Here is a 14,764-nt window from a genome sequence, read left to right on the forward strand (position 1 = left end):
CAGAAGCTGCTAGGAGGGGGTGCCACTGATCTCTGTACCTCAGAAAAGCTGCTGTCTCCAATAGCTGCAAGGTAACGGTCATCATCTAATTGCCAGAGCTTCATCTCTTGTGACATTATGACCTCTGGCTTGTTTTTTACTGCACCAGCATACTAACTTTCAAGGACTTGGTGCATCAAACTTCAGAAGTTTCTAATGTTCAGCAGGGTGACATGCAGATCCTTAATACCATCCCAGCTCACACTTACAAGTCACTGAAGACACAGAGATTGAGATTCAGCTCCAGTATTTTATAGCACAAATGTGCTATATGTTAAAACTACTGATAGAGATAGTGGAGCCTGGAGAGCACTTCAGCTGCTCAGGTGCCTACTCCAGGCTAAATGCAGTGAGCATCCAGGCTCTACTGACTGACAATTGGATTTCTGCAGACTACAAAGTTAGTTTGTGTTGTCTGCTTGTGAGCAATGTAGACTGTTCTTCCATTGATTCGAAAATTAAAAAAGAAATGATATTAACTTCAAAGGGAAATTATATGCTAGTGTTTGATATGCTAATGCAAACTTGCCTATGTTTATAGATAAGAAATCAGTCAGGGTGATCCCATTAGCAGACTATCATGAATCCTCCTGGAGGCTGGGTCTTCAGAAGTCCAAGCACATACTGGTTTGGGCACGATATGCAGGAATGTCTGTTGAGACTTGGATCTAGGGTGTATAATTCTGAACTCAGTGCACAGAAAACCTTCCAGCAGTTCTCGTTGACTCTGAATGAGCTCTGAATCCATTGCTCGAAGAGCTCTCCACAGTGGTCAGCATGTGTCTTGGAATCTATGAGGTTAACAAGTAAACAACTCTGCTGTTGACATTTTTAACAAAAAAAGCAACACCAGTCCAGGAAACTCAAGCCACGAAAAACCCCCTCATATAAACAGATGCAGGAATGATCAACACTTTTCCTGCTCCAGAGGCACATTAAACAACCAGATTTTCAAACTCAGAGTGGGCCAGACAGGATGACACTGTGAGAATGATTGAGCCCTGCAGTTCCCACAACTACAACAGGAGAAGTGAGAAGAGACCGCGGAAAGACACAGATGGAACAGAGGAGACAGATCTGAGGAGAGCTCACTTCCACCAAGGAACAGACAGCTTGTTAGACAATGCCACACTTTTCTGCTAAGGAAGACAACGATGGTCGCATGGGTTAAGATAAAGGAGCTCAACATTCACAATTTTCCTCTGATGGGCAAAGATTCTGCCACACCAAGACTTCCAAGTACATCTTTCCACATATTGAATGACAACACAATAAACTGAAATACAGACCATGAGTTCAGTAAAACTAATCCCATCTGATCTCCGATCAGGAAATTTTAAGAGAGAAATCTGCACCCACTACACAAAATTGTCTGTTTTGGGCAGACATTCCATCTCACTTGTTCTAGAGATATGTAAGAATAATATTAATATTTCATACTTAAAATAACAATTTGTGCAACTATTTCAAATTAGTGTAGGCAAATCTTACAGAACTTTTGAGTGCTCAGCAGCACAAAATTAGCTTTGAAGTAGCCTTTTAATTAAGTAGTGAAATAAAACCCAATAAAATAGCAATGGGAAGCTATCTTCATAATTGATCACTATTATATGACTTCCTGGAGCACTGACATCAATTATGCTCATATGTCAAAACAATGTTGGCACTCTGCCAGAGAAGATTCAGGCCAGGGCCAATAATTTATGTCTTTGTATCTCCAGAAATCAGTGAGTGGTTTGGTCAATTTCTAACTGTTAAATGCTAATAATTTAATAGGCAGCATAATGAATGACAAGTCAGTAGCTCTTCTAAGAACTGTCTTGTTGTACGTATAAGTAAAAAGGAATAGACATTCATTTTAACTAGCTCCACTTCAAGCCTGCAGCCACTTGCAGGTACAATAGACCAAGACTTAATAATTATGGAGCTAGATAGTTGTTCAAAGGCCTTTTTCATTCCAGTCTCACATATGTGACCCGTTTTATCAAGGAACCATTCAAACCTGATGTTGACAAAAAATGAACGCCACTTTTGGTATCTTATGGCACTAACGTGCTTTTTCTCCGCTAACTGGTAACACTTTTCAGTTACAGAAGATTCGGTGCTTCTTGCAGTGTAATTAATTATTGCATATGAAAAACAAAACGCTATCAAAACAGGATATCGAAACCAATCTTTTATCTTACAAACATGAAAACATGGTACAGACTCCTACGTAGAGGTTGCCCTTAGATGCCAATGCTGGCTTGCAGTCCTGCATTGAAGGGCCTGATAAATGACAGCCCACTGAGAGGCTGTTTATGTAACAGATTTATTGGAAACCTTGTCAATAACTTACATGTGCTTTAGATAATTCTGTATTCAGTTGCCAGGAGACTTGTGCTCCTGATGAGATAAAATGAACAGGATATCCTCTATAGCTTTCTCACTTTTTTCACTAGTAAATAAAATCAGAACAAGTGTTATAAAATGCTAAGTACTATAAGCAGGAAAAAAAAGATGAGCACTGCATATTTTAAATAAAGCAACATACAGCCCCCTTTGCCCTCTCCAATTATAAGATGATAAAAGATCACCTTTATAAAGTAGAATGACCGGATTTTGTGGAACGTGGCTGTTTTGGCTCCAAGGTATTTGTAGCATTATAGTATCAGAGCCAGGATACAGCTGCCTTGTGACTAAGATGTCGTTCACTTGAATAAGTGCTATCCAATCACTCGACGTCACCAGACATCTGTTTCCTGTTTTCATTCTTTCTTTCACTGTTATCATTTTATCCAAGTTACCCTTTCACCTGAAAACCACTTGGAAACCTATAGCAAGCAGTGCGTGCACACGCGTGCGGGTATCAAAGAAGTTGACTTAGGAAAAAAATCTCTGAAAGCAATTTGTTCATTTTAATACAAAGAGTAGGAGCAGAAACAAAGTTGCCTTCCCCCCTCTCCTCCTCCCAAAAATACACAATGATACATAAACACTTTTGTCTTCTGGTCTTCACTAATATGACTAACTTCCTTCTTTGCTTCCAGTTAAGTAGCTTTCCTGTTGAGTACCACCACCTCCACATAATACAATTGTGAATTGATTCATAAAAACAGAAACATTATGGCACAAATAAGGGAAGGCAATAAATACTCTTCCCCCTCCAACTCCTTCCCAAATGGAGGTGGCAGCATTGTAACAACAGCAAGGAAAAAAAAAGTAAAAATAAGTATTGCTTGTCATTTAAGTTTCCAAACCTACAATCATCAGGATGCAGAACAGGATACATCTAAAGTGAGAAAGTTATTTACTTCACGTTCAAGTTAACACTCGCTATACTTGTTTTGGCAAGCACTGTTACTTTTGAGGTGCCAGAAAAGTGTTGTGCACCTTATAAAAAACTGGTGTTAACACCAGTGAGAGCAAATTCCTGCTATTCACAATCCAGTTTTATATTGGTGTTGTTTTGCTATGCTTCACCTATACTTCAGCTATAAATCAGGAGAACACCCATTATTAATAGCATCTCACACACATTAACAGACAATAGAAACTGAACTGTAAATTGTCAAAGAAAAAAAAATTACTTTCCATTGCTAATCTCTGCATTCTGTGCTAGTTATTCTGCATGAGAACATTTCACTTTGTCTTGTAATTACAGATGTTCATACAGATTGCCAACACCACTTGCTGAGCAAAGCAGAAATCTGAGTTGACAAACACCAGCAAGAAAAAAAAAATTGCTACTTCTTTTATTCTCTGAGAGAAAAAGCGAATGCTTTTCTTACTGAAGCACACAAATGAAACTGCAGGTGTTACAAATTAGAAGCAGATTCTGGCACTTGGAAGGCTTTCCCTAGGTGATGGGGTGGTTTGTCTGCTACAGGAAACTATAAGCAGCATTTCCAAAGGCACATAAAAAATTGGAAAGCAAGCGTTATTCTTATGTTCTGGTCTTCCGGACTGCTTCCTGCATCTTGATATCCAAATTATCCCTACTTTAATGCCAAACTCAGCTTCCATTAAAAGTTCAAGTAATTATGAAACATCTCACTAACTTGTGAAGAGTCAGATCAATCACTCACAAACTAACTTAAGATTCTCCTTTTGATTTACTGCGTGGTTTGTCATCCCAAAATGCCCAATCCTAAGCATCCACATAAAACTTAGGATTGTAATACTTCAGTATTGCAGTTGTTGGAAAATATTTACCCACTTTGTATCAAGCTGTTCTTGCTACATACTGTGTTCTACAAAAATAATTTGCAGGCTTTTTTTAAAACACCTGAATTAGTCTCCTACCACACAGTATGACCAAGTTGAAAACTGAATCCTTATTGTATGTTTTGTCCATCACATATGTTCTTCATTCATCCTTCATAATCTAACGTCACTGGATGCACTACTAATATTCATTGTCACTGAATTCTGTGCACGTTCAGAAATGACATTATATCTGCACCTGGACAACTTTTAAGTTCCATTTGAATAAAAGCAGTTGTTAAGACAGTTATCTTTTGTTTTTGGAATTCAGATGAAGTTCTTTCAAACTACACACTGTGGCTTTTGTAAATTCCATCTGAAGCAATGACTACAAGACAAAAAAAAAAAAAAAAAAAAAAAAAAAAAAAAAAAAAAGCAAATTGTGATTTTTTTGGCAGTGGCAAAATCCAGAACATTGCTATGAACTTGAAGAGGTTAACGAATTCTTCTGTACTTTGATGGTTTCCAGTGTTATTTTATTTTCGCCATCCAAGAAAAACTGATGGTTTATGTGTTGGAAGTGTTCAAGGCAATATTTTCTATAACATTAATTGGAATGCTGTATAACAATTTAAAATATTTCAGATTTTTGGATTGAAGGGAAATCCAAATATAAACTAATTATTAAGTCAAGCTACTCTTCAGAAACATCCACTGAAACGTACAGTGCCAAACTATTTTTTCTGCAAAAAATATAATAGGCAAATAATAGCAAGAGAAAATGCCCAAATACATGCTTTATTTCAGACTCCATACTGCTTCCAAATGTTCAGATTTTTCATACATGGTCTTACGACAATCAAAAAGAGCAAAAGCTATGCCAGTAGATTACATAAACAAAAACTTCTGTTTTGTCTGGTGTAACAGGAGTCTTAAAAAAAAACAAACACCACTTTGTATCCATTATTTCATATCCAGATGTTTCCTGTACACCTGCAGTTGTCTCCAGTCCTGAAATCACGAGCTATAGTATTTTAGCAGCCTCTCATCAGTTGGCTTCAGAATTTTCTTGTCTGCCATGTTTACGATCCATCCTGGAGCAAGACCAAAAAATATCTGCCTAGGGTCTTTGCGCATACTTAACATTTTGAAGAGCTCATCCTTAGTTATGTCTGGTAGGGTATAACCATACTTCTTGGCAAGTTCAAGTCTGGCTTCTGCAACCTTAGATGGATCTGCCAGGTACCCACGATTATTGGCATCTGTGTAGTAACGCACAAGGTCTTCAGGGGGAAGCATTCGCTTTGGAATAGGCCGGCCACGCAGGAAAAATGGGACTGGCTTAATTAAAATCTCTGCAAAGAAAAGAGATCACATACGATCTTTTATAATCATTATTTAGGGACAATAAATTACACTCACTTAGTATTTTGTGCTAAATAACATTTTAAGCTAACTTAATAAAAACATACCAAGCAAAAAACAAATCTTAGGAATATTCTTATTCAGAATGAAATGCCATTTTCCTATCCAAACAAAGACGTGTTTCATCACAAATATCAGAACAGTCTAGATGAGTTATCATTTGCAATACATTTATAATGCCTTCATTGGAAAGATAACACTGAGGAAGATGGCATCTTCTGGCTTAAAGCACTGGCTAAGACGTTAAAAATCACTATTTACACAGTCAACGAGTGGCAACTTCAGTGTTTCCTTAAGTATTTTAAACAAAAAGTCAATAGGAAGTTTATTTAGATTGGACATAAGGAACAAATTCTTTACTCAAAGGCACTGTAACAGATTGCCCAGAGAAGCTGTGCATTCACTGGCCCTATTCAAAGTCTGATTGAGCGGGTGGCAACTCTGCCCACAGTGGGGGACAGGGAGATAGAACTAGAGAATCTTCAAGGCCCCTTCTGAGCCATTCTATGAGTCTGTCTGGACATTTGGGAAACTGTCCTCACCTCATTTTTATCTACAGTTAACAAAATACATTTCAGATGTTTTTAAACTAAATATTTGATCATTTCCTGGATTAGGAAAAAAAAGAATTGCTTATATTAGTCTAGGACAACATATTTTGTACAAAAGAAGCTTACTCTTCTTGTCCTCAGCCTCATTCACACATGAAAGCTCCACTATTGTCAATAAAAATGGCATGAATGAATACCAGGCAGGATGCAGCCTCAAGCAAAGCAAAGCCACATTCTTCAGTGAAAGTGTTCTAAAACAATAGCCATTTTTATTGGAATGATTCTGACCTTCTCTAACTTAGTTATTTCCTCATTTTAACTGGAAAGCAATTTTAAATTAAAAATATCATCAACCAAGAGTCATTTAAATCAATCTTCCCCTGAATTTCCCAAGGGTTATTAAATGTGTGGAAAAGACAAAATTTCAAGGAATCAATCCTTTATTAGTTCCTTTGTTTACACAGCAACTGACATTTCTTAAACTGGCTGACAGGTAAATAACCATTGACACCAGTAGGGCTAAAGAGATGAACATTTTAAGAAAAAAGAAAATGGAGGAGACACTGCAGGTCAACATTTTTATAACATATCTTTTGCTTATGCTTTTAGAATGGATGAAGTAGACAATTTTCCAATAAAAACTCTACATTTGAAATTTGGACTCTTAATCTTCATATTTTAATAAGTCAGAAGTCAACAGAAATTCTTACCCAAACTCCTTGGATCGTAGAACGATGTTGTAACAACACCTCCATTTTTTTCTATAGCTGCAATTGCTAATTCAGATGCCCTCTGCACTTCAATATTTATTTTTGCTGCAAAGATATCAGCACCCTGTAAGTTTCAATACATATTAGAGTAACATTAACAGGAGTATTTTAAGGCATACATACATTCTTCTCTGCAAAGTTATAAGAAACATTTTATCCTGAAAAAACCCCTATGATTTGTCTGTTTACTGTCCCAAATTGCTCCCCTTTCAGTCACATGGGTTCAATTAAAAATGTTCATACATTTATTTTTGTATGTTCTGATCTTCTGTCCCAAAATAATTTTTGACCTATCGTTATGTTTTCCGTAACTATTACTTTTGTCTGGTCTTAAAAGATCTCCCTAATATTTTGCTTGCACATGCTGCCCTCTAGTGGATTTGATATCATGAATTCTACAGAAAAGTAATTTAAAAAAAGCAAGGATGCTTCCAAAGCAGGACAAGTGGACAGTCTAGTGTGAAAAAACTGGAAACCCAAGGCTTTACGCTGCCTGAAACAATATATCTGTAATGCATGCCTACCTCCTCCACCAGCTGGACACCATAATCCCGTTTGAGAGGTTGCACTGTGACACCTCTGGCATTAGTAAGCTGTGTTAAGTCAATTGGCTGTGTAGGGTCAACTCTACCCAAATCAATCAGGTACTGCAGCCTCTGAAGACTGAGCGGATGATACTGACGTCGGCAGCTGGCACAGAATGAGGGGAAAAAAAAAGGAACAAAAATAAATGTACAAAATTCAAACTTTAATAGAGCTGGTCAATGATACACAGTACATCTTCAGTTTTCTACCCAGTCTTAAAACAACCAAGTGAATGATTGCAAAAGACCCATCCATAAGCCAGATTGAGTCTTATTACAAGTCCCAGTTACAGATCAAGATTGCACTATGTGTTCAATTTCCACCCTCCAATATGACATTGATCCTTTTGCTGTTGACAAGCTGGTTGGTTTAAGGAAGCAGCAAAACCTTATGAGTTAAGTATAAGCATTTCTTGCTAATTCAACAAGATTCTGAATAACCACCACATGAAAGTGAATCCAGCTGGGTAACATCACTGTAATACCTTTGGAAAATCTGACAAAAAAAATAAATCAAGACAAACTATCACCAAGGAAAATTAAGTATTCTGCCAATAGCAGTCACCTTCAGCAGAATCTTCTGTTGCCTTTTATAAAGTTGTAACTTAACTACACAATCCAATCCTCAGAGTAGTTTCCCCAGTTCCAGTCTCTCTGCCTACTGCACAGGATTCCTGCTGATGCTCAAAACTATCCTCTTACAATCAATTTACTGCTACTGGAAATCTGTGAACGCTTGTAGAAAAACCGAGAAGTTTATCTAAATTAAGCTGTGGGGGGGAAAAAAAAAAAAAAAAAAAGCAACAGAATTAGTCTCATCAGATAGCTCCTAACAGAGCAAAAGTTGAAAAAGAAGAGGATTAGCACTGCAGACAGGAGGAAAAAAAAAAAAAAAGAAGTAAAGATAAACCCTAGAGACATTGTTGTCTCTGGAGAGCAGTTAGGTTGAAGAAGAACCTTTTGTTATTGTTTCTATGTGTACTTAATACGATTACAAAGCAGTAGGATCCTTTTATTTTTGTCACTGCAGAAGCTTGGATTTTTACTGTTATTGTTTAGTAACAAACTGCTAACGTGAGAAGCTCGATGTTTGCATTCTGTAGCATGTCCTCTGTGGATGAAAACTGCTTCTCATTTACTCTTATTGTAAATTAATCAAAGAGGAAGAAATGACAGTAAATGGAAATATAATTTAAAACACTTCAAAACTAATAAGACTTGTTGAAATAGACTTTAGTAATGAGGACAGGTCTGTATAAATTCATGTATAAATTGAAAATATAAAACTGAACAGCTATTTGCTGAAGTTATATCAGCAAATGAAACATTAAATCAAACTGCAAGTTTAACAACTAACAAACAAAGACATCAGTCTTTTCATTCTTAAACTGTCTGCATGTGGCATGTAACAGAAGTTACTAGTACCTATAACAGCACTGTATGGACATAGACATTTTTGTGACCACAGTAAAAGGAACAAAAACAGATAACAAAAACCTAACAGTTTTCCATGTGTCAATATAATTAAGAAAATGAATATAAAGACCAGCACACAGATCCACCACTAAGAAAAGAGACGGAAGAAAAAACAGGTTGGATGAATAATGTTAATAAGTTGGAAGAGGGACAACGGCACAAATGAGCACAACGTGAAAAGGGGACAGAAGTATTAGACATAGGGAGAGCACCTGATGAAAACAGTAGCAAAGGACAATTTAATGTCTGGCAGATTTGTTATTAATGAGCTTTTTAAGATACTGGGCAGAACAGATGGAGCACAGATAGACATAAATGGCACCACTGCAGGGCTAAGCAAGAAGAGCAATGAAGAAAAGCAGAATTGCTTGGCTAGCAGACATCGGAGCTCCAGGTGAACAAAGCAAACTGAAATAACAAAGAAAAGCTACACTTTAAAGCCTAACATCTTCACAGGAGTTCATTAAAGGCAAAGTGCCCACTTCCACTCAGCTCAATTGGCTATCTGCTGTGACAACAGGCATGGAGAAAAACAAGGAAGTTTGGAGGAGGGTTCTCAGAAGAGAAACAGGCCTAATTGCAGGGGATAGACTGCTACAAATGAGATATTATGCAAAGAAAAGGGCAAACAAGAAAAACTGCAAAGCAAAATGAAATAATTTATTAAACTAAATAAGTATCTCATGAGAAACAGGAGATTCTGCTTGTAGGCAAGGTAACTGTCAGACATAACTAGTCGATAACATGCTTTGGCGTAGTAGACATTCTGGCTTCATGAGAAAGCAGACTGATTAATCTGTGTGCTACTATGAAAGAACTTACCTATGTCCCTCATTAAACCCGTATTTTGGTATAGACAAATAAAACGGAGTCTGGCCACCCTCAAAGCCTAACCGGGGGCGATTTCCTCTTTGTCTTTCCCCTTTGTGACCTCGACCACACTTTATACCTCTGTATCGTCCACGGCCACGTCTTCTCTCCTTGAAAATAATAAATGATACATTTAGTTAACTACTTTCTAGAGAAGAATCTTTAAAATATAAGATTTCTGAGACATAACCAACACAACAAAATGCCAATTCTTAGAGGGGGAAAAAGAGTTAAAAGCAGCTCTTTTATAAGGAGAAAAATGCTCCGTAAAGCAGTTAATGTGGGCTTTTTTGACAGTCAGTTCTTGGTAAGCATCACAAATTGTCAGAAGTTTACATGAACACATACTGCAATAAAAGGAATAGTAGTACTTAATCCTGCCTGTTACACATTCTGCACTCTCCAAGTTAAACAATTTTGCTGAATTAACTGTTGATATTCCCTCCTGTTTAATGAAAAAGTTGCTTAGTGCTCAGCAGTTTATGAATACTAACAATGGTAATCAAAACATTTCAAGACGCAGAGGAATAGAAAACATCTGCAATGCATACACGTAATTCTTTTCCAGGGACCAAGATTTTTTGGAAAGTCTGTAACTACTGACTACAAATCTGAAGAGGATTATATTTCAATCTTTTATTAGTGCTTAAACTAAGGCTGTGAAACTAAGCTGAACTTCAACTTAGCACCACAGTCACAAGTAGCATGTTAGCAACCCTCTTGCAACAGCATTTGCACAGCTAAGTGGCAAACAGCAAATGGAAAAAAAAGGTATCAGAAAAGATGAGTTACATCATTTAGCAGAAGACAAGTATGCAATTATCTACATAATCACAAGACAGGCATTAAACAATGGTGGAAAAGAGCATCTGGTTGTACCAACTTGAAATGAAGCAGTGTCAGCCCACACTGACCTAGCTATTAAAAATCCACTGTGTAAGATTACTTTATCTCACATACCAAAGATTTTGTGGAACTAAAGGTCGCTTTGATTTCCTCATGCTTTGTCAGGGATAAACCACAAGCCTCAGATTCCTCACCACTGTGCTGCACAGTTAAGAGTTTGCTACTGAGCTCCAAGAGGCACAACCACATCTGCACATCACTTTGATAAATGCATTTGATTCTACAAAGTTTTTTTCCATTTAATTTGCTTACACTCTCGTGTCTCCACAAGTATTTGCTGTTTTCCACTGTATTCTTCAATCTGAATCAGTCATACTGGGAAATATGTAAAGCAACATATTTTAAACATGATTTGTAACATTAACAAGCAACCTTTGATATCCTAAGTCACTCCATAATCACTGTTGATTCAAAAATAATTTAAATAAGTCATTAGTAAAAAGATTTCATTAAGTCTCTCCACATTCTAATTTTTCGCATCCAACTCAGGCAAACTGCGGGCACTCCTAATACTGTAAATCATGCAATGCAGTTATACTGCAGCAGGGAATATTTAGTAAAACTAGGATTTGAGAACTGCCACAAAGACAAAAAATCTGTTGTTTTTTAAAATGTTTTTTATTAAGTTATGGAAAAGTTAATGTACACTGGCATATTAAGAAAAAAGCCAATGTGGCTATAAATAACTTTAAAAAAAATCATTAACATACTTGAAACAAGGCAAGGCTTATCCGTATTAATATTAAATAGCACAGAGTTCCAGTGCAAGTTCATGCTAGACTACACTACTGCCACTAATGGAAGCTGTCTCATCCCTAAGCCACACACTGTGCTGCTTAATTTACAGAATCTCTTGTGCTGCATAGCTCTGCATTAGATAAATCAGGAAATTAAACCGGATGAAAATTATTTTTTGTCTAATTAGTTTTCAGGGATTTCATTCCTTGATCTGGCTCACCACAGAACCTTTAGCATCAGCACAAATACAAAGCAGGAGTGAAAGTACTTGGAGGCAGACGGAGGGCATTACTGGCCCATCTTTTCTGGCAGCTGCCTGCACACACACCAATTTGTGGTCAAAAATAGGAAGCAACTGGTATATTAACCACATTTTAGATTGTCAGTGGGGCTAATCAAAACATTTTGGTTCTTTTCACAACATCTGTTAGTGATGTAACATGCACTTAAATACACTCATTTGAACTGATTACATTAGTTCCTTTAAACCTCAAGTTTAGACAACATGGGTGTGATTAGCTTGGAAAAAAAAAAAAAGAAAAAAAAAAGAAAAAAGAAAAAAAAAAGGACACCAGCCCCACACAGGGTCTCCCTTCCAGGTCGTTATGACCTTGACAAAGCTGCATCTAGAGAAGCAGCTTGAAAGTAGAACCCCTGATAACCACAGTGGGAAAGAATATCGGTTCTCCTGCCATGGCATGGACCTGTGGGATTACAAACATGCAGAACTCAATAGGTCTGTTAGCATCTCTGGGGAACACTGCCAGGGATGCCTGGTGTTCTGTTTGTTCTCTATTCCTATGACTCTTCTTGCCTCCAGCTGGGCTTCTTTTTCTTATTTCTCTATTGTTTTGTAAGGAGGGATGAGAAGAGAGAATTCAGTTTTGTTCTGGAACAATCACTGCTAATAACAAATGCTGGCTGGAATGACTTTCTGTCTAGCCTCTCCTTTTTCATGCGTACTGTTACTCCCAATCATAAATGTTTGGTATTTCATATATTTTTTTAATGTAGCTCAACCACTACAGTAGCCCTAAGGCCTAGTTAGGGCCGCCCATCAGCCAGCTGTCCGTGGAGATGGCCACATGCACACAGGTTTAAGGGATATGGGGCCACCCCACCTCGTTCCAACTGGGCAGCTCTCCCAGGCCTGCCGCGGTCTCCCAGAGACCTTGCGACGGCCCTTGAGAGCAACAGGGAGCCCGAGACCCACCCGACCAGCCACAGGCACTCACCGGCTTTTTTGAACCCGGGCTGGGCCTCAGGTTGGCCAAGCTGACCTTAGGCAGCGACCGCAGTAGCTGCAGAGCCCCATGCACGCCAGTCCCGCTCATCGCCACTGCCCTCCCAAGGACGACTGCGGCGCTCCGCAGACAGAGCTGCTTTACGGCAAGAGCCGTAAACCGCGCCTCCCAGCACTGTCGCGCAATGCCACAGCCTAAGAGGAAGGGAGCGTGGAGGAGGTGGCACAAGATGGCGTAGGTCAGCTTTCCGCTCCCCCGGATAGCTGCGAGTGGGCTACGTGCTGCGAAAACGGGGAAGCGCGAGTGAAGCGTCAGGTAGTCCTCTCAGCAGACAGTGCCAATGGCTTTGGACCCAAACTGGGTTTAGTTCTTCACTCCTATGTTATTCGCACTGCCCTCAGCCCCGTGTTTTAAAGCCAAGCTTTTAAAACCGACAGGCTGCTTATGAACAGGAGTGACATAGGGCACGCAGCACATCGATCTCATAGAAGTTAGCATGCAGCTTAGCCTGGTAACCTTTACTGTTCTGCCAGTAAGCAACAGGTGAGAGGGACATTTGGAAATCGAGTTACAGGCTGAAGTCTGTATTGCTTCTCCTGGTGTTCAGAAACACCAACTATCCAGCAATGTACATAAAATGCTGGTATGGGAAACCATCTGTGTCAATTTCAGCCACTAGGATAGGGGAAAATACGCAGTTCAGACACGTTCTCCCTTGTAAAATTCTCATTACCATAAATTTTGTAGAAAAATATTCGTATGCAGATAACTCACTCTAAAGACATCCAACTTATGAAGCTTTGAAAGATTCACAATTTGGAAGCTAATAGTGGCTCCCTCAGGAAGACGAGCCTTGTGCTGTTTGCCTGCAGGCAGCAGGCTGCCCTGTGCCCCACTGCCCTTCTGCTGTTGTGCAATTCCCAGCCACCCTGTGTGCACAGAGCTGCATTCCTCCAGCAGCTCTGAGCAGCACTGGCAGGGCTGGCAGTTCAGCTGAGGTCAGTCCAGATGCAGTGATCAACCACTTGGCCCAGCTGTCAGCAGGCATCAGGCCCTGCACAGCAGAAGTTGCATCAGGTCACCTCAGGAGGGTTACCTTTGTTGAATAAAGAAGACAATCTGGTAAACATCATTGTAGCAGATTTGAGTTGGGTATCATACGTGTTACAAGAACTAAAGCACAAAGATAAAACAGGGGCCTTGTTAAAAATAACAATATGGCAACAGTAGAAACCCCCTACCATAGATACTAGATATCAAAACAGCATCACCAGTCATGGCAAAAGAGGTTGCGTACTTGAAGTTATACAGTTGGTGCAAAGACCTCTCCAACATAATTTATGCAGCCACGCTGACAAAGATAGTAAGACACGAGAAGAATTTACGTAGTAGAAAACTACACCAGCCTGGTATGGAACATGCCAGCAGGATGGGTGTGCTTTCACACGACACAGTGCACATTCAGTTGCTGTTTGAGTTGCCAAACAGTGACTGAGCTCCGACAGATACCACCCAGCAAAATACAATGAGCAGATTGACTCCCTGGGAGGAAGTATCTGACAAAGATGCATGAAACAGAAGACAAAACATTTCATTCTTGCAGCAGTGTGTTAACCATACTAATTCGGAGCTTGTATGAGTTCTTGGAATGAACAAATGAATAAGAGGCATTCACTCTTTGGCCATAAACCACAATTCACTGATGCAAGCATCTGATCTGACAGGGACAAATGAGTTCTGTCCAACAGTGTTGCCTGCTGTTGTTTCGGGGTTTTTGTTTTGTTTTGTTTTTTGCTGTTTTTCCTGGTTCCCGTGACTTAGTATTTGCTATTACTCCACTAAAGAACATTGAGATTTCCTTTCTCCCCAAGCCTTTCAAAGCACAAAAATGGATTTTTATAAGAAATAGTCAAGTGGCAGACATGATAGCGTAATCTGGCAGACACTCAGATTTGAAAGCCCATTGAAAGCTAGTT

The 14,764-nt window shown here is 38.9% G+C and overlaps 1 protein-coding gene across 1 annotated transcript; it reads right to left on the reverse strand.

The window, feature by feature from the left end:
- Positions 1-5,241: 5,241 nt before the first annotated feature.
- Positions 5,242-12,878, reverse strand: MRPL15 (mitochondrial ribosomal protein L15; the record flags this gene model as incomplete). Its single annotated transcript, XM_079533978.1, has 5 exons — positions 5,242-5,579; positions 6,911-7,034; positions 7,495-7,660; positions 9,853-10,010; positions 12,780-12,878. The coding sequence occupies 5 exons, from the start codon at positions 12,876-12,878 to the stop codon at positions 5,242-5,244; spliced, it is 885 nt and encodes a 294-aa protein (XP_079390104.1).
- Between the last annotated feature and the right edge of the window lie 1,886 nt (positions 12,879-14,764).

The sequence above is a fragment of the Tetrao urogallus genome (genome assembly GCF_951394365.1).
Source record: "Tetrao urogallus genome assembly, chromosome: 3".
NCBI classification, from domain to species: Eukaryota; Metazoa; Chordata; class Aves; order Galliformes; family Phasianidae; genus Tetrao; species Tetrao urogallus.